This window comes from Falco biarmicus, chromosome 9 (genome assembly GCF_023638135.1).
Source record: "Falco biarmicus isolate bFalBia1 chromosome 9, bFalBia1.pri, whole genome shotgun sequence".
NCBI classification, from domain to species: Eukaryota; Metazoa; Chordata; class Aves; order Falconiformes; family Falconidae; genus Falco; species Falco biarmicus.
The window spans coordinates 3460576-3480617 of record NC_079296.1 but is presented as its reverse complement, the minus strand read 5'-3'; the positions used below and the strand labels follow the sequence as shown (position 1 = coordinate 3480617).

Genomic DNA, 20042 nt, shown 5'->3' with positions numbered 1-20042 from the left:
TCAAACCATAATCAAAACAATTTTTAATGCTACTGTGTACGAAAGATGACAGATTATCACAAACACAAGTAAGGCATTTAAGCCATTAAGTAAGAGCAACAAATATAGAGGACAAATATAACATTACCTTTAGTGTAGAAGGACATTTATCACAATGAAACAAAAACATATCTGTAACATTTTTCTATGTGCAAATAGCACCCCTAGATAAAATGGGATGAGATGAGATTAATATTAGTCTGTGATAATTGTAAGTATGAATTTTAATGCACTTGTGGACATAAGTTACAGCTTTAAAAGAGATTTACCCTACTGAATCTTTTTAACATTTGATAAATTCTTCAAATTAAACTGAGTGAATGATCAACAGGCAAATGTCAGATAAAACTACATGCTACTTCAGGTGCAAGTGAAGAGCAACTTTAGAAGAAATTCTCATACTCATTGCAAAGGAAAGTTTTGGGGGTTGTGTTTTGTTTTGGTTTGGGGGTGGTGGCTTTTTTTGTTGCTTTTTTTACTCTGCCATATTTTATGACAATTTGATCCTGCCCTTCACTAAGGGCCAGTTCTGTTCCACCATCTCTTCAACTGCCTATTGAAGAGGCAGCATAAGCTAATTTCCATTCTGACTGAGCTGTTTCTCATCTCCTGGTATCTTTCCCTACTTGTTTGCACTGTCCTAGCACCATGTTCACAAAAAGATAAAGCACATTATTTAAATAAACAGCCTGATTCTACTGTCTACCTACACTGTGATACTTGGTCAGCTATTTTGACTTCACATTTTGGTATTTGAGTTAAGTCTGCATTAATAATTTTTGATAGGTGTTCTTCCAGAGTGACAATCTGGTTTTAGATTCTTTGGAATAGAAGATATCAAAAGTGTTTTACAGGTCAACTAGACATAAGGAGTAATTATTTACTTAAAAGATAAAAAAAAGTAAGAATCAATTCAAAAATGGTAATGTTACCACTATTTATATTCATAACTATGCAGTTTCAAATAAATGACTCTTCAAAGGAACTAAAGATGCAACTCAGTTTATCCCAGTAGAATGCAAGGAGAGCTGTGAATGTAATTCCCTTCACCACCATTTAAAATCTTAGCACAAATCAAATTCTGAGTGGGGAAATTCTTTTGGCTACAGTATCCAAGATACTGCTTTAAAAGTATCACTCAAAGTTCTTTTTTTTTTTTTTCCTTCCATTCCTTCCCTAGGTGCATGTACTGTATTAGTTGATGAAGTCTGGGGCAGACCACACATTTTTAGCACAGTAAATACAAGCGTTCACTCCAGCTCCTCATCTTTTAACTGGCACTTTCCACACAGATTATGATGTTCTACAGGTCACTTCTACAAGTCTTATATTATTTGACTACTTACAGTATGCATCATTTGTTTTTACTACTTAGTTCATCAAATTAGAAAACATCACTCTCCAAATAGCCAGTCATGGAAGAGTTCAGAAATATCACAACCAACTTAAATATTGGGGGCTTTGAGGGGCTTGTTGTGTTGCAGGTTTTTTTTAATTTCTAGGGAAGTATAAGCAAATGAACTCTTCAGACTATAACCCATTCCAGATAATAGATTATCACTATCAATTGTTTGTTCCCACCCTTCCATTCAAAAGTATCATCCTTATTACTGCAGTTCAACTTCCTTATTTCTATCCCAGCCTTCCATGAAGTCCTATTAAAAAGTATATCAAAAGATAATTCTATCTTAAAAAAACCAACACCAAAACCGACATAAAAATCATCTTCCCAAGCCAATGACCACTCAGCATCCAGAACTCTGACAAATGGTTTACCAAAACTTGGTAGCCCTAGCAGGGCCAAAAACCTTCTTAATCATCGCACAGGATTCAGCAGCATTCCCTCAGCATTCCTTCTCCCCTCTCCAATGACAAAATCCAGTAGAGCGCTGGTGATACACCTTGTTCACAGATATGAGGATGTTAGGTTATTAACAGAACATAATACAGTTCTTTATGATTAAAATGTGCCTTACCATTGTTATTCACAAACACTGCTACAGGGAAGCATACCACACACTGACCCTTTGCTATGAATCAGCATGCTACAGCATTTCATGTAGAATACTGCAGGATCAGCCTGTCTCTGGTAGCACAAAAGGTGGGCTTTGGGATTTGGTTTGGTTTATTACAACCATTGCTGAAGTAGAACAGTAGTCTACAAATAATAATTTTACTTGGTAATAATTGGTAAAAAAACACAAATCATGTTTCTTTCTAACTCTATTTCAATCTTTAAAAAAAACCACCACAAACCAACAACAAACCCCAAACCAACAAAAAAATCACAAGAAAACCTGATAAAACCTTATAAGGTGTCTTTTTTGTCCATAACAAATATAAAAAAAAAAAATCATCACACCAAAAAGCAGCAGACCAATACTGCCTCAGGCACTCTGATAGGCCTCTTTTTGAATTAGAGTTTACATTCTCCTCTTGCAAGGAACTACCTATAACAAAAAGAGCCAGTAATAAAAATAGATCTACTTCACCTTTTGCTCTACCAAATTTGCTTTGCTTGCATGTTAAAGTAGTGTTCTGTGTAGAATTATAAGTCTACATGTCAACAGAATAAACACAGACACAATTTCTAAACTCCAATATTTCCACTGAAAACTCATAGGAAGCATCAGTACAACAGTGGATGCATCAAACGTCAGTCATTTCTGGGACAACGCTTACAACATTAGGCAAAAACCCCAAAACTGCTATTCTTAATCTACAGGGAGCCTACTTTCAAGTCATTACTACTTTGTTTCTTTTTCATCTGAATGACATTCTAATTAAAAGTTCTTTACAGAAATGTCTATATCTAGATTAACAGCTGATTGTAGATGCATTAAGCTTTAAGCAAAAGTTAACACTCATTAATGAGATTACCTGTTGTGATTAAATAAGGACAAACAAAACCAAACCACCTTGGAAAATTTTGTGACTGAGAATGAACTAAAGTTAAAATTACTCCCTTAAATAAAGTCACACACACACCCTTTAACAACAACTCCTTGACTCTCTTCAAAGTACAATCTCTCTGCAGTTATTGGAATAACAGCCCTACTCTTAAAGGAGCACATCAACAGAGAGTTAATAGCATCAAGTGCTTCATCAAATTCTTAAATGGCTCAAAAGCTAAAATATTAAATGTTTCAGTAGTATTTGGTATTAAATCGAGTCTTTCAAGAACTCTTTAAAAAGAACAACCATTCAAACTCTTCTATAAATTCAAGGAAAACTAAGTACAGCTAGAGAAAGAAAATAATTTGTTAAAATCACTAAAAAAACACCTCCCTAAAAAAGTTTCAGTTTAGCAGTTAATTTCAACCTGCAGTTAAAAAGGCACTAGCTGTCAGTCAGTTTTCTCACCCAACTCTATCATGAAAAGAAAAACTGACAGATCACAGGAGCTTGCCTTTGTAAACCAATTCAGGAACTTTCATGCTTCTTATTTGTTAGGTTAAAGGTTAAATTGCTGACCTCTGCCCTCCTGCTTAGCAGCCTTTCCCTTTTTCTGTAAAGCTTTATTTTGGGGCTGTATTTACATGGATTAGTCTCTTTTCACGCTAAGAAGGAATCTGTTCACAGCCAAAGCCTTAGTTCTGGTTGTACAAAAAGCAGTCACAATTATTCAGCAGCAGACAATGACCATATTGTGGATATACAAAAAAACCACCTCAGCCATGGCAAGTTCTGTCCTTGCTGCACAAAACAATAGAAGAAAAATCTTATCAAGCATTCAAGAGAAAGCAAACAAAGCAGGCCCACTGTGAACTTGATGAAGATGTCAAGCTCCTTTAAAAAAATATAAATCAACAAAAGTTTAAAGTCTTGTGAGTGAGACTTTCTGTGCTGAATTTTTCTGTCTAGTTAAACAGCACCAGCAGCAGCAATATAGTACAGATTAGTAAATACTTGTGAAATGGAAAAGACTGTAGACAGAAGTAGTTAAGGAATGAAGCAAAAAGGACAAACAGATCTCTTCCCACAAAATAACTTACAGAAATTGAAGAGTATTCAGTTATACTTGATATAAACTAACATTTGGGGGGTTTCTTCAATTGAGTACCATCAGTAAGAACACACCTAAAAAAGTGTGCTAGATAAAATTTATGATGACTTGCAATATGACAGATTTAATATTTTTTTCATAAAGTGAGTTTCTCTTCAAATGGAGTATTTCATTTACAATGTAAAAGCCAAACTCTGAACTCCGTTCAAACAAAACAGTTCAGACAGCGCTACTTACCTGACCTGGCGCTGCAGTCCTACTAAATTCTTTGTAAAAGTCTTCCATCTTGTTTGTACTTAGAAGAAAAGTGATCAAATCAAAACAGAAAAACAAAGCAGCAGCTTAGGAGAATTAGAATTTCCAAATACTACCTATCTACTTAGATTCAGTTACTTTTCCAATCCTGCTTTAGTAAATTAGGTGTAGCAACATAATACCATAAAGATGGGATTGGAAAACTTGTGATACCTGAGTTACAGCACATACTCAACAGAAAGCTCTTATTTAAAGGGAAGAGACCTGAATTTTACTCTTCCTTTGTTATTCCTAATCTTCAGTATGTTATCTATTTCTCAATACAGAACAGGCAGACATCAGCCAATAAAACGTTTTCACTTAAAAAAAAAAAAAGGTTTTCTGAGAGGTACACAGGTAAGGTTTATAAACTTTTGAATGACCAACTCTTAAGTTAATCCTACTCCAGTAACTTTGCTTATGTTCAAGAAAATGCTTCATCTATATGGAGGTACTGCTCTATTATCTATGATAATAGATATATCTATATATCTGTTGTATCTATCATATGATAAAAAGACAATGGTAAGGAGTTAGCAGTATGTCTATTTTGCAGAGACAGAAACCTGCTAGTTCTCTCTATCTGCAAAAGCCTTATCATGGAAACCATAGTGACAACTGTAGAATAATTTTAGGGCCCAAGCACATCGTGACTTCCCCCAGTAGAGTTAAGGACTTCTATTAGTTTAAGTTATAACATTTGTGATCTACTGGGGGGAGGGGGGGAGGGAGGGAAAGAGCTATTACAACACAAGGCTAGAACATGAAAAGTAAAGAAGGAAGTACTTAAACTACTCACAAGCTTCTAGTAGGAACAAGATTAGTAGTACATGCTACTCTCAGAGCCGATTCAAATGCAAATTTCATCCTTTCTCTCAAACAATGATAAACTACCTCAGAGTTAATAGTTTCCTTCTAAGATTCATCTCCCTTTTCAACCTAGTGGTATGTTTTTGAGAAAAGAAAGAAGCACATGGCAAGTCTTACAGCAAGACCTTTTAAATTCTGTCATAAAAGAAGTAGTATAAACTACATTTCCTTTACTAATCCAGTGAACATTTGTTAAACTCTAACACACTTACACTTTGTCCATGCTATCGCATTTAGGCTTCTAACTTACCATGGATTTTTGGTTGGGTTTGGGTTTTGGTTTTGTTTTTTTTTTTAAGAAGAAAGAAATCCTTTAGCTGTACTAAACCATTTTAGCTTTTTCCTTGAACACACAGCAAGAATTTATGCTACACTCACAAAAAGATGAAAGATGAGGTCCTTGGAGAGAAAGGCCTTTTGGCACACTACATGGTAAAACTACAGATTTGACATACTTTTATAATGTCTGCTTTGGCAAGAACACAAAAACCCCATACAAAAGCATGCTGCGTCCTCCCAGACAAGGGTGCAGGGAGGTATCTTACTCTATGAACATTTGAAAGTAAATGCTCACAACTTTAGATACTATTTTGATCAGTTACTTTAGACTAACAAATTCTCTTTTTCTACATGGAACAGTTTGACAGTTAGACTACAATTCTCCTCACAGCCTCATCTAACAAGAGACGATCTTTGGCTGAGGTCCAGCAAAACCCTTAAATTTGTGACATCATATTTTTATGACATTACAACTGCTGCAGATCATTCGTTAAAGCTCTTTGAAAAGTAAAAGAAAGATTTCTTAAGCAGTTAGTATGCTTTCACTTTCTTTATATAGGTATTTATACTAAAATTGCTAGATTCTTTTGACTTCTGCACCTTAAAAAAAAACCAAACCCCCTAACAATTTTTTAGCTGAGGTTATAAAAAAAAGGAAATCTAGTTCCAATGCACTTTAAGCATAGAATATGTCAATAGTACAGAACTGCATTTCTAGAAATGCTTAAGCTAACTTAAGCAGTTATAATTTGTAAAAGAAACAATACAAGTTCTTTGTAATTTACTACCTCAATTTCTGTGTAGTTTTACTATTATGAGATGCCATGACAAATACACAAGCCCTACATTAGGACTTCACAATCTCATAAAATGCATTTTCTCTTCCTTTACATGAAGTTTAAAAATAGGAAAACAAATCCAGTAAAATAGTAGTATTTTTTTTAAAGCATCTATTTGGCTCTCAAATTATCCTCTGCATGTAACAATTCCAATGAATGAGAAAAGATCATGCACCAAAGACACAGACTTATCAAAAGTTATTAAAATAAAACTGTAATCTGTAGCTTCCATATAGAATGTCCAACATTATTTACTTAGGAATGTGCTATTTTATAGACACACACTGCCCTAACAGCAGAAAACTCAGCATTTCCAGCTGAGAATTAAATGGGTACCCTTTTAGCTTCTTGAATTTGAGAAGCACCAGCTACATCAGTGATTACACAAACAGCACAGACATCTCCTCCTGCAAAGCTTTTGGTATTGCACACAGAAAACACTGAATACAAAGTTTGGTTTTAAACATTTTTCTTAAACCAGGGTGAACAGTGAAACATAATATAACATAAAGCAGTATGCGAACAGAAACAATGGTAGACCTTAAACCTTGCATGTAGCGTTCAGAAGTGCTACAGTAATCACTTTAGTGTCAACAAAAAAGTACATCTACTCACTTCTCCCAAGTCACATTTAAGTAATTAAGTATCACAGCAGAAAAGAAGAACTAACACAATTGTAGATGATGTCCAGTACGTATTACTTGTATCCGCTGGGCAATAAACTGTATTATAATTCCCTTCTATCTATGAATCTTGAGGCTCTAGTTTATTTAATTCCTGAAGCAAGGTTAACTCATATAGTGAAACCTATAAAATAATAATGATAAAACTAAAAACTTTTTGTTTGGTTGCAGTGGGTTTTTTTAATGATAAATCTAAAAACTTTTTGTTTGGTTGCAGTGGGTTTTGTTTTTTTTTTTTAAAGCAACACACCTGGATTTAGCAAGGCAGATGGCCTTATCTAGGTGATAAGGAAAGTTAGAAGTTTTCCTACTGTCAAAAATCACACAACACTAAAATCTATAAAGGCAAAGACAAAAACCCCACACAGAGGCTACAGAATATTAAAGCCTTATAAGTGAATTGGATTTTTTCTTAGTAATCAGATTTTTTTAGGTCCTAACAACCTGGAATGGTTGAAAGCCAAAGTCACCAGGCATACTTGACAAAGAGTTAACTTTGTTGTGCCCATCTGTACAGCATTGGAATCTTACTCCATCTCAACTACACCACTGCGCAAAATGTACCCATTAAGACTAACCTAAGCCAGCCTATTAGCCAGGCTTCTGTATCAGCCTCAGAACTACACCTCTTCCTCTGAGTCACAGTCCTCACCCAGTATCTATCTGATACTACAAAGGAAAGAATCAAAAGTATTAACACTATAAGTTTTAGACAATATTTTCCCTATAACAATATTCCATTTTTTAATTAAAACCATGATTATTTTTTCCTTTCTTCCAGAATAAGCGTGTGGGAGTTGGTGAGAAGCATTAGACTTGCAAAGTCCCTATGCTTGACATACTTATACTTGACACACACACCACAGATTTCTCACTAGGTAACTTCCATGTATTGTCACTGTAAAGATGCAGACTGCATTCCTTCTACTCTATTTTGGTGCCCTAGACCTTTGGTGAGAAGGAACCAACACTTTATCAGAAGAGGTTATGGACAAAAGAACAGTGCTATCTGATGAAACTAAATAGTAGAACGTTGACAAATGCACCATTGAAATATCAAGTGAAGAAATTCTGAATTCCAGACATCCCAATAAAAAAATAATTCAAAAAAAGTGGTAACAAAGTTAAGATAAAAGCGTTTTTGTATTTTCATTCAATTTTAGGAAGTCAAATGTTCTTTAAAAAAAAATAACAAACCACGCACACAGTAACTGAGATTCAATTAGCTAAGGGAAATTCCCAGCTTCCACAGAAATCACAATCATAAGACAAAAAACTGATCTGGTAACTGTCTTCTCTTAAGGAAATATCTTCTTAATAACAATTACTCATATTAATGTTGCTAGTCACAGTTGCAGCTGTCTTGTTTCACAGTTCTCAAAATAAAGTTACCACATTTAAATCAAGTGGCCCATTAAGAAAAATCCGTAAGTCCCCAAATAAGATCTATGACTGTAAGGAAAGAAAAGCGCAAGCACAGCTTTTAGATACAACTGAATGCTGGAATTGTACGACACAGCAAAGCCTTCACATGCCAGAAATACACAAGTCACCAATGCTGAGCACAGATGATCATTATTTCTGAACAATCTAAAGGAGAAAGGACAGCGAGACCACAGCTGAGGTGAACCAGTGATCATTTCCTTTCACAGTTCACACATTTCATTGTGGTTTGGCAAGAGCTCTGCCTGGACTGGAATAAAACAATGTTTCCTTTTTCAACTTCTTTGGTTTCGATCAAGTTTTCTCTTCATACCATATTAAGAGTACAAAACATCCTCCAGATGTTCCTGACACGTTTCTAGGAATCAAATCTTAGGATCACAGGATAATTCAGGCTGGAAGGGACCTCAGGAGATCTCTAGTCCAACTTCCTGCTCAAAGAAGGGCCAGGTGTGAGGTCAGACCAGGTTGTTCAGGCTGTGATCTAGTCAGGTCTTGAAAACCTCCAAGCATGCAGATCACACAACCTCTCTGAGTGACCTGGTCCAATACTTGATGTCCTCACAGTGAAGACACTCCCGATACTCAGTTAGAATCCCTCGATTCAGTGTTGATTCAGACATTGCCTCTTGTCCTGCCACACATCACTGTGAAGAGCCTGGATATCTCATCTTGATGAACTCCTCATAGGTATGGAAGGCTGCTATTCATGTTCCCTGAAGTCTTCTCCAGGCTGAACAAACCCAGTACTCTCAATCTCTCCTCACAGTGCAAGTGCTCTAGCTCACTCACCATCTTGGTGGTCCTTCATTGAACTTGTTCCAGTTTACTGATGTCTTTCTTGAAGCCCAGAACAGATTTTTTTTTCCTTCTGCAGTCAACTGTCTTGGTAACTAAGAGGGAGCCTTCTGTATCAAGAGGGGCTACCCAGGGAGGTGGTAGAGTCACCATCCCTGGAGGTGTTTAAAAGATGTGTAGACATGGTGATTAGGGACATGGTTTAGCGGTAGGCTTGACAGTGCTGGGTTAATGGTTGGACTCTATGATCTTAAAGGTCTTTTCCAACCCAAATGATTCTATCATTCTATATGATAGTCAATGGATAATACTGTTTTCATTAATTTCAAAAGTTATTGACCAAATAGACATTTAACGCTAGATTGTTAACAATTACACAAGCAGTAAAGCTACTTGAATGTACAATCATCTGCCAAGTGAGCTACGAAATATACTAAAACCTTTACTGTCAGTTGGTATTTAACAGTCACATGGAAAACATCCTTCGCTACTTTCTCACTTTTACTCTTCAAATTCTCTGCCTCATCCCACTGCAGGGGAGTGAGTGAGCAGCTGAGTGGTGCTTAGTTGCTGGCTGGGGTCAAAACACAACAGCTACACAAACTTTTGAATAAAACAAAAGAGAGGCATATTTTACCATCCCACAAGCCAGACAATCTCATGCACTAGAACTGTTACAGCTCTGAAGCAATACATCCTCCTCAAGACCATGTCAGACTATCAATATAAGAATTAAAAGCATTCTAAGTGATAAACAGCACTATTATACTAGACCCAGAATTTCAAAAACAGTTGTCTTAGTTAATTTTGAGATCCATTACACAGGAAGAAATAGTTTTTTAAACATGCCTGAATTTGCCCCTCATACACCTTTTATACATTTAGCTTTTCTTAATAGTAACTGCTCCTTGTCATGTAACATATGTTCCCTGATTACAAAAATGAAAAAAAGTTTATATATATTCTCGGCTTTCTGGCATAGAACAGCCGGCCAAGAAGTAAGAAGTAGAAAAGACTACATATAGGTGTCTAGGTCTACATTTCTAGAATGATGATTTACCTGGGATACAGCATAGCTGTTAAATATAGTTAATGCTGTGGAGAACCAAACACAAACTTCACTTAGAACAGGACAGAATATTTGGGAATACACAAATCTAAGACCTCTGAGAATAACAGGCACCTCTTAAATATAAGAAAAAATATGGTTGGGAAACAATCTTTTAGAAGATTATTCAGAGAGAACCAATAACTTCAGAATATGAGTCATAAAAACAATAAAACTTTTTTTTACTCACTAAAAATATTTCTGAAGATTTTGCACCTACAAGTGCATACAACAAAAACACAACTAAGTGAAACTCCCACAGAATCAGTTGGTTTATAGAACAAAATGTATACTAAATTCTCCAATTAAAAACCTGTAAAGTAGTTTCCGTGCTTTTTAACCCACCTTCCCACAGCAGGGAATTAATCCCTCCAGGGGGATGCAAACAAACTTCAAAGAGAAGATTATACCCAGACACTAGTACTGTACAATGTAATGTTTATGGTCAAATTTGTTCAGATTTTCTGGCACTAGAATCCAGGTCAGATGTGCAGAAACAAAGACTAGTTATTAAAAGGGCTCCTGCAGTTACATCAAATAGTCGTGATGGCATATAGCGGTAGGACAAGCCAAAACTGTATTCCAGTTACAACTCCCACGGAGGCTGTGGTGGTAAAGGAAAGAGTTGCAGGTATTTGACTTTTGCTGATTGTAACAAACAAATACAGATATGAAAGGAGACAACTGACTTTCCATTCAATAAAATATAATACAAAAACTTTTCTACTGGTTCATTATACCATATACACAATACACACATGATCATTTAATAAAAGATATAAAAACCTATTACTTCAGTATCAGTATATGTTGACTAACCAGAATTATTCAATTTTGACATCCCTCCTTTTTCGTAACATTCTTAGGACTGAAGTAATACTTTCTTGAACTAAATTCTGGGATTACGAATTTCAGCCTTTGCTTTTCGTGCTTATTTGATCAAGTTCCTCAGGTTCAGAAAAAAGTGCAATCAAAAATTCACAAATATACTTAACATTGGTTTCAGCAATTATGAGACTTCTCTAGCATATATACAGAAATACTTGCCAGAAACAGTATTACAGAGAAATTCTGGTATGATCATGGCTTGAGAACAATGTTTGGTAAAAACAGTTAATCAAATCATAAGCTGTGTTTACGCCTTATTTCTAGATAAAATCATTTGCTCAAAGGAAGAATTCTGGGAACCAATAAAAATACTTCTGTAGAAAGTAAGGAAGAAGTAAGAATAAATTCCAAACAAGAAGCTGTAGAGTATTTTTTGGTTTAAAACTACCCATCCTTACATGAGCAGCAAATACAAATCTGAAAATGCATTTACTTTTTCAATCTAATGAAGTAAGTTATTTCTATTTTATAAGACAAAACAGGTAAAACAGTCAAAGAAATCAGAAAGTTGCCCACAATTGGGGACAGAGGCAAGAATTTCTCATTATTAGTCCTAACTGTAAGATTCTACAGAATCAGTGATTAAGATATCTTTAAAAGCTAGAACACTATATTATTAAATATACCTTGTGATCTCACAATACATGATTCTTAAGAATACTTTTAGTCAATAAATAGGTAGAACTACAGTGCAGAACAGTACCTTTCCCAGTGCAACTGACTCCTGAATAGGTTACTTCTGCATACACTTCAAAGGTAGTTTCCGGATTTTGTCTGAAAGGCGGGGAGAGGGAGAAACAAAAAAAAAAAGTATTTAGCACATTAAGAATTTTTTTTATGTGTACTTCCAGTTACACAGTCAAAAAGGGTTCTAAGAATGCATACATTACAATGACAACTTGATAAACTACATTTCTTGTTTTATAGTCGGGGATGATTTCACATCAGATCTTTCTGCCTTACTAGTATGTGACAAGGTATGGCTGAAGCTCAGATGAGCGAACATGAACAGGGTGTCTTAACAAACCTCTACAGAGGAAAAAGAAAGAATCAAAACAATAGAAATCAAGCATGCAGAACCTTAAAAGTCAGTTCAATTGTTGTGACTAGTCTGCATTTCTAGATACTAAAACATCACAGGCCTATCATTCAGAACTTCATCAGAAAAATAAAACCATACCTTTTATATCACTTTTCAGAATGTTCCTCAGATAGAGAAACAACAGTTATTTCAGTTCTTGGCCACAATAATAATTTTGATTACATGTGCAACTTGCAAAAGCAAGTTCTTTTTATTTCACCTTTACTTTCCAATGAGAAAGTAAATCACCTTTGTGCTAGATACAGGGATTTTTTTCAGGGAAAAAAAATCCTTCATGCTCTTTCACTAAACTGGTAACAGTCACATCACCCAACATGGGACAAAAGCCAGATTCACATTTTCATTACTGTGACCCTTGGGTTCAACTTCATGACACCTATTTGCTCAGGAAAAAGGAAGGGGGGAGAAAAAAAAAGAAGCTGCAGTCAAGAGGATGCAAAGTCATTTTACACATACATTACTGGAAAACTTAACAGGCTGTATTTAGGATTAAGACAGTTCCCCTCTTTAATACCTATCAAAATATTTCTATCTCTTTGTCAGTAAAAGGCCATGCTGAAGAATATTACAAATGCACAAGGTTTCACCTCATGAGATTCCGGAGTATTAAATCCAGAAAGCTGCCGGATGCATGCAAAATAAGGAAATAGGTGCAATCATCAAAAATGAGACCAGATTCAGCTACAGAATGTAAATGAAGCTTGAGGAAAGATACGTACTTTGCTAGAGTAAGGTTTTTTTTAAAAAAAACAACCCAACAACAACAACAAAAAAATCAAACAAAAAAAAAATCTAGCATACATTTTCAGTTCTTACTAATACAACTATGTAAGTGAAGCTCTGGAATTACATTTCATAAGGAGCATATAAAGGCAGCGAGTGATTATATAAGAAAGAATATTTTGAGTTAAATTCCTTACTAACAATTTTAGCTTCTCCAAATTTTTTTATGAGATTAAATAGAATCACACACTAGACTGTAATTGTTTGGTTACTGAAATAAGCATTTTGTAAGTCTGAACATGTGACATTTTATTCTTAGACTTTCTGGTTAAAACCAAGAATCAAAACTGCATAATTACTGCTCTATATTTATGGCTGCTTGCATAGTGATAATACTGTCTCCTATGTGTTAATGTAAACTATCTAACATTAGAGAATTGCTGAGGTATAATTAACTTGTGAATTTTGTTAGCTCCCTTACAGCTAAAGATGAAAATAATGACAAAACCCACATATGTGTATATATATGCTAGAATTCCTACCTGAATAATTAAAAAATATATATATATTAATCTTACCCAGCATCTCAAACCAAACATGTCAAGGAGTTCAGCCTACTCTTTAGAGAACTTCTATTATTTTAAATCCTACTTTAACACAAAAAGGGATTAAACAAAACATTTCTAACCATGCCACAGGCCCACTTAGTATAACTCAAGTGGCTCTAAGCCAAACCCCACACCTATTTAAATCAACAGAAAAGCTACCATTGGTTTCAGTAGCATAGGATCACACTCTACAGCTTTACAGAGCAGCTCTCAGGAGCAAGAATGGTTCACAATTCAATTAAAGTTAATTTAATTTGCCATCAGTTCCCAACTGATTTGTCTTAAGTACTCATTTTTCAGAAAACTACATGCATAAGTTAAGAGAATTCTAAAAATCAACAAGTTAACCAGTATTGTGCAGTATAAAACACACTTGTATAATTCTCTCTGTGCTACTTAGAGTTGCTGCATATAATCTGCTTCACATATTGAGATTCTTAGCTACATTCCTACAACCACAGTAAAGGACGAGGATGAAATGATACCCACAGAACACCAGAAACGTATTATTCCTTTCATATATATTGCTGTCCAGCCTTATCTTACCCTCCTTGTTTATGTCTTTATTTTTAGCACCCTGTTTCCTTAATTAAAAGTTTATAAATTTTATAATATTTTTACAGCTAATGGATAAAATAACAAACACCTTTTTAGTATTATGTTAGAGTCTGTGTTCAATAGTGAAAACACTGTATAACACAGCTGGCAAGAGCACATACTATATACCAAAACTTTCAGACAAAAAGACATCACATTTTGTATTTTAATATTCCATGACAAATGTCCACTTATTTCTATGAACAGTGAAATTAAAGTAGCTTTGCCAGGTCAGAAACTTAGTATTAAAGGCTGCATTCAACAAGCTAGCACCTAGGTATGAGAATGAAGTCATTGTTGAATTCTGCATGTTTTATAACTTTTCAGTGGAATTAAGCAAACAAACCACTATGAGAGTTCATATAGTTTGCAAATATAGCATAAATATGCATCATAATATGTATATTTTGCAGTCCATTTTTATGGCTATTAAAATAACCTGTAGACATCTAATACCACCTGTGCATTGTACTGAAACCTCAACCCACCAAAATCATCCACAGCATTATAACCTTAAACACACACACACACAAAGTTTTCTTTCCTTCCAATAATCACTTAAAGGCCCACGGTCAGTTATCAAATGAACATCCAGATGCAATTAAAAAAAAAAATACATAGGACACACGTACCAGAACACATTGGATAACTTCAGAAGGAAATGCAGTACTTTTTTGTAAACAGGAATTTAGGAAGGAGCTCTATGAGAAAGGAATGCTTTTGTGATAACTGCTAGTTGTATGAATTACTTCAAGTTTCTGATGTAGGAATAGCTTTAGTATCAAAGCAATCCGTAAGAAATTCTACTTCACACTGAAGTAATATCTTATTTTAAATATTTATGTACCTTTTACAATGAAAATTATTAGTTACTGCAAAACTGCAAGAGATTTGTGCAGAACAAAACTAAACAAAGTCTTTCTCTGAAGCTGTACGTATGGAAGTAGATGCCTTCAGTACCTAAAGCCTGTTTAAATTGTCAGTAGCATTTTTTTTGTACACATAGGAAAATGTAATAGCACTCATAAAAGAAAGTAGCATTCTACTTAAAAATTGAGGCATAAGAGAGGAGCCTGACACTGCCTGATAATTAGTTGTCTCCTAACAAGACTTAGTAGCTCAACTCCTGCAGAAAAATATTAGCAGAAAACTGTAACTGTTAATTCAATTCAGAAACTGCACCTCAAACCCTGGTTTATTTCCATATATTTAACTTTTTCTGCCTGGTACGCCCTAGGTAGATTTCAGTATATAGCAATCTATGTTAAATATCTGAAAGCATTCCCTGATTAGTATCAGGGTTCTCTTCCGTCACCACTGAAATTCAACCACCTCTGGAAAGGAACGTGCCAACTTTTTTTAACAGTGCAATGCAATTCTGTTGAATAGACTGATATCAACGTGTTATTTAAACAAAAAAAACCCAAATAAATCCCTTCTCTCTTGTAAAGTCTTGAGTACTGAAAGTTACCAAGAAATTATAGCAGCCAGGTTAACTAGATTCCTATTTTACATTACCTTGCTGGCACAGAGTGCCTTGCAAGTAGTACGTGACACGCTCCAACAGGAAGCTTAACGCAATGGTGTAACCCAATACTCAACTTACCTTTTTTTCTCGCCTGCAGCTATACAGAAGCCAAAAGTTTACGGGATTGCTAGTGATTTCTTGATTTCTTTCACTTGAGTGAAATATCAAAAATACAGTTGACATATATGTCCAGGTTTCATTAGGAGTATACCATAGCACGTGCAAGTGATCACATATCAAGGCATTTAATATCTCTCATAATCACCAGTCTATAGCAAGAAGCAAGAGATCAGACTACTGGATTTTTGCGAGGGCTCCAACACGTATTGGCGACACCACTGAAGGAAGCATGCCTCAGCATACCCAATTATAAAACAGTTCTCATTCACACTCCTGCCCACCCCAATAATAGGAGCTACTAATCAACTTGAAAATCTTTGCTGGATTAAACATCCAGCTCAGAAAAGCCTGTTACTCAGGTAGGCTCTCTCATTCTTTATATACTTCAAGACTGTTTTGAAATTTTGTCCTTACTCAGGCACAGTGTTCTGTCCAAAGTGGGAAAAAAAGCGATTTATTAATTATAGCTCAAGACAAAGTTGCTTAATCATACAATGGACAAAATGCTTTCTCACAAAGTACAAGAGGAATGAGAAGTAATGCTTGCATGGGGTTATCACCTGTGTTTTCCTGGTGACAGAGAAAAACATGGGCTTTGTCTGTAATCTTGAAAGACACATTCACACTGCAAGACTTTGGACAGAAAAAGTCCTGAAGTCCAGTGGCTGTCATAAATACTTCTAACTGCTACATCTCCTCACTGATACCAGTGAGATTTCCAGTTGAAGCTCTCATCTGAGTGATTGCATTCACATCCAGCAAAGTGTACGCAAAGCCATTAAAGGTCAAATCAGCAATCAAAAACTCAGAGATGGTAATCACAGCTTGTGGATTCAATATGTACACAAAAAAGAAACTACATTTTAAGTGAGCATAACCCTTTTAGTAGATTTAAGGTAGACTAAGTCCTTTCAGATCATAATCTTGAAGTGACCCAAGCAAGGGCGACCAGTGCAAGATCCAAAGGTACAAGTTACAGATATAGCCTGCTCTGCTATCAAAATAGTAATGATTTTAAATTCTAGCTGTATTTGAATGTAAGCTAAGAGTTTTAACTAGTTCCTCAGTCTTTGATTTTTTCTTGTAGCAACAGTTGAGAACCCATATGTCAAAAAACAGTGCACAAATCATCCCCACAGTATCCCCCAAGGAAGGTACGTTACTTTCTGGAACCAACACAATCACCTCCACACTATCATTACAAGCTGTCACTATCCGCCTACATTTTCCTAAAACACCTGGCTGGATAGACACACCTTTATGCCTATCCAGCCTATGGGCTTGGGAACATGAAGATGTGTCATCACACTAAGAACGCCACAAACTACATCTCCTCCAGTCACATATTCAAGTTAAACAAAAGAGGTGAAAAGTTAAAGAACTGTGTAATCTTGAAGAACACTGTGTTCAAGAAGAAAGAGCAATTGCTCAACAGCACCTGCTGAAAGTGCTGAATAAAATACCGACTAACTGGATCTCTCCGCTCTATCACACACCTCTCGTGCACAAAGATGTCACTCCCTGCTTGGCGATAGCTTTATTACACCTCTACCTGTCTCAGAGGAGCCTGGCATTTGCCTGAAATAGCATATGAATGAACTGAGATCTTTAATGTGTCAATACCAAACACACCAACAGGGCTTACCAATAAATCAACCCCCAGTTTTATGAAAATTTAAAGAATATTGAAGGAGAATATTGAGCGCATGGAGCTGCAGGCCCAACATATTAATCACTTGCACCACTTCCCTCAAATCACCTAACTAGTGCACTTCCAAGACATCACAGCCACTTTCCTTTAGCACGCCCCAACCTGGACGAGGGGGCTCTGAGCTCTCCCGACCCCACCACAACCCCGACAGACGGCACCAACGCTGGCACCGCACACCTTCCCACTCCAGCAGCCCCAGCCTTCCAGGCCTGCACCCCGAGCCTTCGAAGTGCCCTCGCAGCCTTGACCCTGCGCGCTACCACACGGGGAACTGCGGACCGGGAGAGAGCCCAGGGCTGGGGCTGAGGGCGGGAAGCGGCGCCCTCCGCCCCTCCTCAGGGCAGGGCCGGGGCGCGCCCCGCCGCGGGTACCGCCGCCGAGCGGGGGCTGGGCGGCTCGGGGCCTGTACCCGGCCGTCTCCCCGGCCAGCGGGCGGGAAGCGCTCGTCCCCCTCTTCCTCCCCCTCTCTCGCCCTTCCCCGAGGCCTGGAGGCTCGGCCGGGGTCTGGCCCGCGCGGCCTCACAAGGAGGGCGGGGAAGTCCCCTTCTCGCTCTCCAGAGCCCTCCCGCTTTCCTGAGGGCCTGCAAGCGGGGCTGGAGAGCTCCGGGGGGCACTCACTTGATCCTGGATCCCATGGTCTCTGGGGGGCCGCATAGACCCGGGCCAGAGAGAGAGCAAGGGGGGAGGGGGCCGGAGCTCGGTGGGCTGCGCTCTCTCCGCCGCGCACCCCCTCACTCCATCCCGGCCGGCGCCGCCGTCGCCCCAGCCGAGTCACGGCGCGGCGCGGGGGCTGCCGGGAGCTGTAGTGCGGCGGGGCCGCCAGGGCGGCGGCGTGGGCGGGGCCAGCGGCCGGGGGGCCCGCCGCGCGCCCCGCTGTGCTGGCATGGCAATGAACGCTGCGCGCGCCTCGCCCGCGCCTCGCCTCGCCTCGCGGCCTCGCCTCGCCTCGCGACCCCGCTGCGCCTCGGCGGGCGGGTGCCCACGCTCCCTCAGGCGCCTCAGGCGGGCGTCCCGCGGCGGGGCGGGTAGAGCTCCCTGCGCGCTCAAAAGCGGCTCGGAGTCCTCCCGAACAGCAGCCCAGGAGGGGGCTGAGCGGGACAGTCATCTCCAGCAGCCGGTCGTGGAGGAGGCCAGCCTCCCTGCCCGCACGGCGCCCTGCGTCCTGCCAGCGGGAACCGAATCGTCAGGCACCCCCTGAGCAGGGCCAAAACGCGCCACAGGCGTGATCCGGGGCCCGTAGCAATGCCCAGGGGACTGATGCCCAGACCAGATGAGGACCAGGACTGTGCTTCCTGGAAAGCCCTGTGAAGAGGTGAGCCACCCCCACGGAGTGGCAAGGCATGGGCCGAGTCCCCGGCAGAAGCAGGTCCCGGTGCCTGGGGGCTGCAGAAGACAAAGAAAAAAAGTCAGAGAGGGGCCTGCGAGCTGGCGCCCTGCAGAGCTCTGACAGGACGTTCTGCACTGTCGGTCACAGAAGCCAAAGTGGCTGAAAAAGCAGTACAGGATGGCTAGAAAGAGTTACAAGCCCTGGTGAGGCCATAAAGGGGACTGGAGGCTTCTCAAAAAGAAGTGAAGGAGAGATGAAATGCAGTCTGCTGAGAACAAAGCTTATGTTGACTCAAAAATTGCAGTTAGATTTGGAAACATGCCTTATTGGAGTTGGCAAACAGGATTAAACAGGTACCCAACAATTTTATTAATCACCTTTTACAGGCAGTTTTCAGGAAGGTTTAGACAATGTCTAGCATAATTTAACAATTCCTAACTTTTTTGAGTTGGAGATGATCTGCAGTGAGGAATAAAATAATTGGAAATTTGGCTTTAAAAGACGTCTAAACTGCAAATCACTGTGGAAGCCAACTGCTTGGCTGAAGAATCTAGTCTGCTAGAAAGATGGGGAGAGAGATAATATCTCATCTGAGGTACTTTTGTATCCATTTGCTCCCCAAAGAGGCCGAGTAGGAGAAACCATACAGTCCTCATTCAAGTAATAAATACAAAATATGGTAAACATGCAAAAAGTTGGGAAAGATTTATTCACAGTTACAGTAAGTCAAAGTAATGTTTAGGTAGATGAGGAGTGTTTCTAGTACTAATTTGAGTACTTGAGGTACTTCCCCCACAGGCTTCCACCCACACCCTCTGCCACAGGAGCCCTGTGTCAGCTCAGGCCTCAGCATTCAGTCATGGCTTGAGCTGTGGTGTAGATACACCCATACCCAGTCCTGATCCTGAATTATTGTTTGGATTTCCTGGACTGACCTTAGACCTGTTGCCTTGATCTTGTCTGATGGCCACTGCACTGTCAAGAGCATCTGTTGCTGTCAGCCCCCCTGCTCTGCTTGCCCAGCTCACGCCTGCAGGACTGTGCCTGGCCACTGAGGTCATTGCCCAGCCTGCATCGTG

The 20042-nt window shown here is 38.5% G+C and overlaps 1 protein-coding gene across 4 annotated transcripts in view; it reads right to left on the bottom strand.

Annotated features, from left to right (window-relative positions):
• Positions 1–18414, bottom strand: part of DENND1A (DENN domain containing 1A) — a 216679-nt gene extending 198265 nt beyond the window's left edge. For all 4 annotated transcript variants that reach the window (XM_056352995.1, XM_056352992.1, XM_056352996.1 and 1 more), the window contains exons 1-2: positions 18255–18414; positions 11951–12021 (exon numbers count right to left, since the gene is read on the bottom strand). In XM_056352995.1, coding sequence (XP_056208970.1) covers positions 11951–12021; positions 18255–18271 — 88 coding nt within the window. In that variant the 5' untranslated portion in view covers positions 18272–18414. The remainder of the gene's footprint in view (positions 1–11950; positions 12022–18254) is intronic.
• Positions 18415–20042: the final 1628 nt, after the last annotated feature.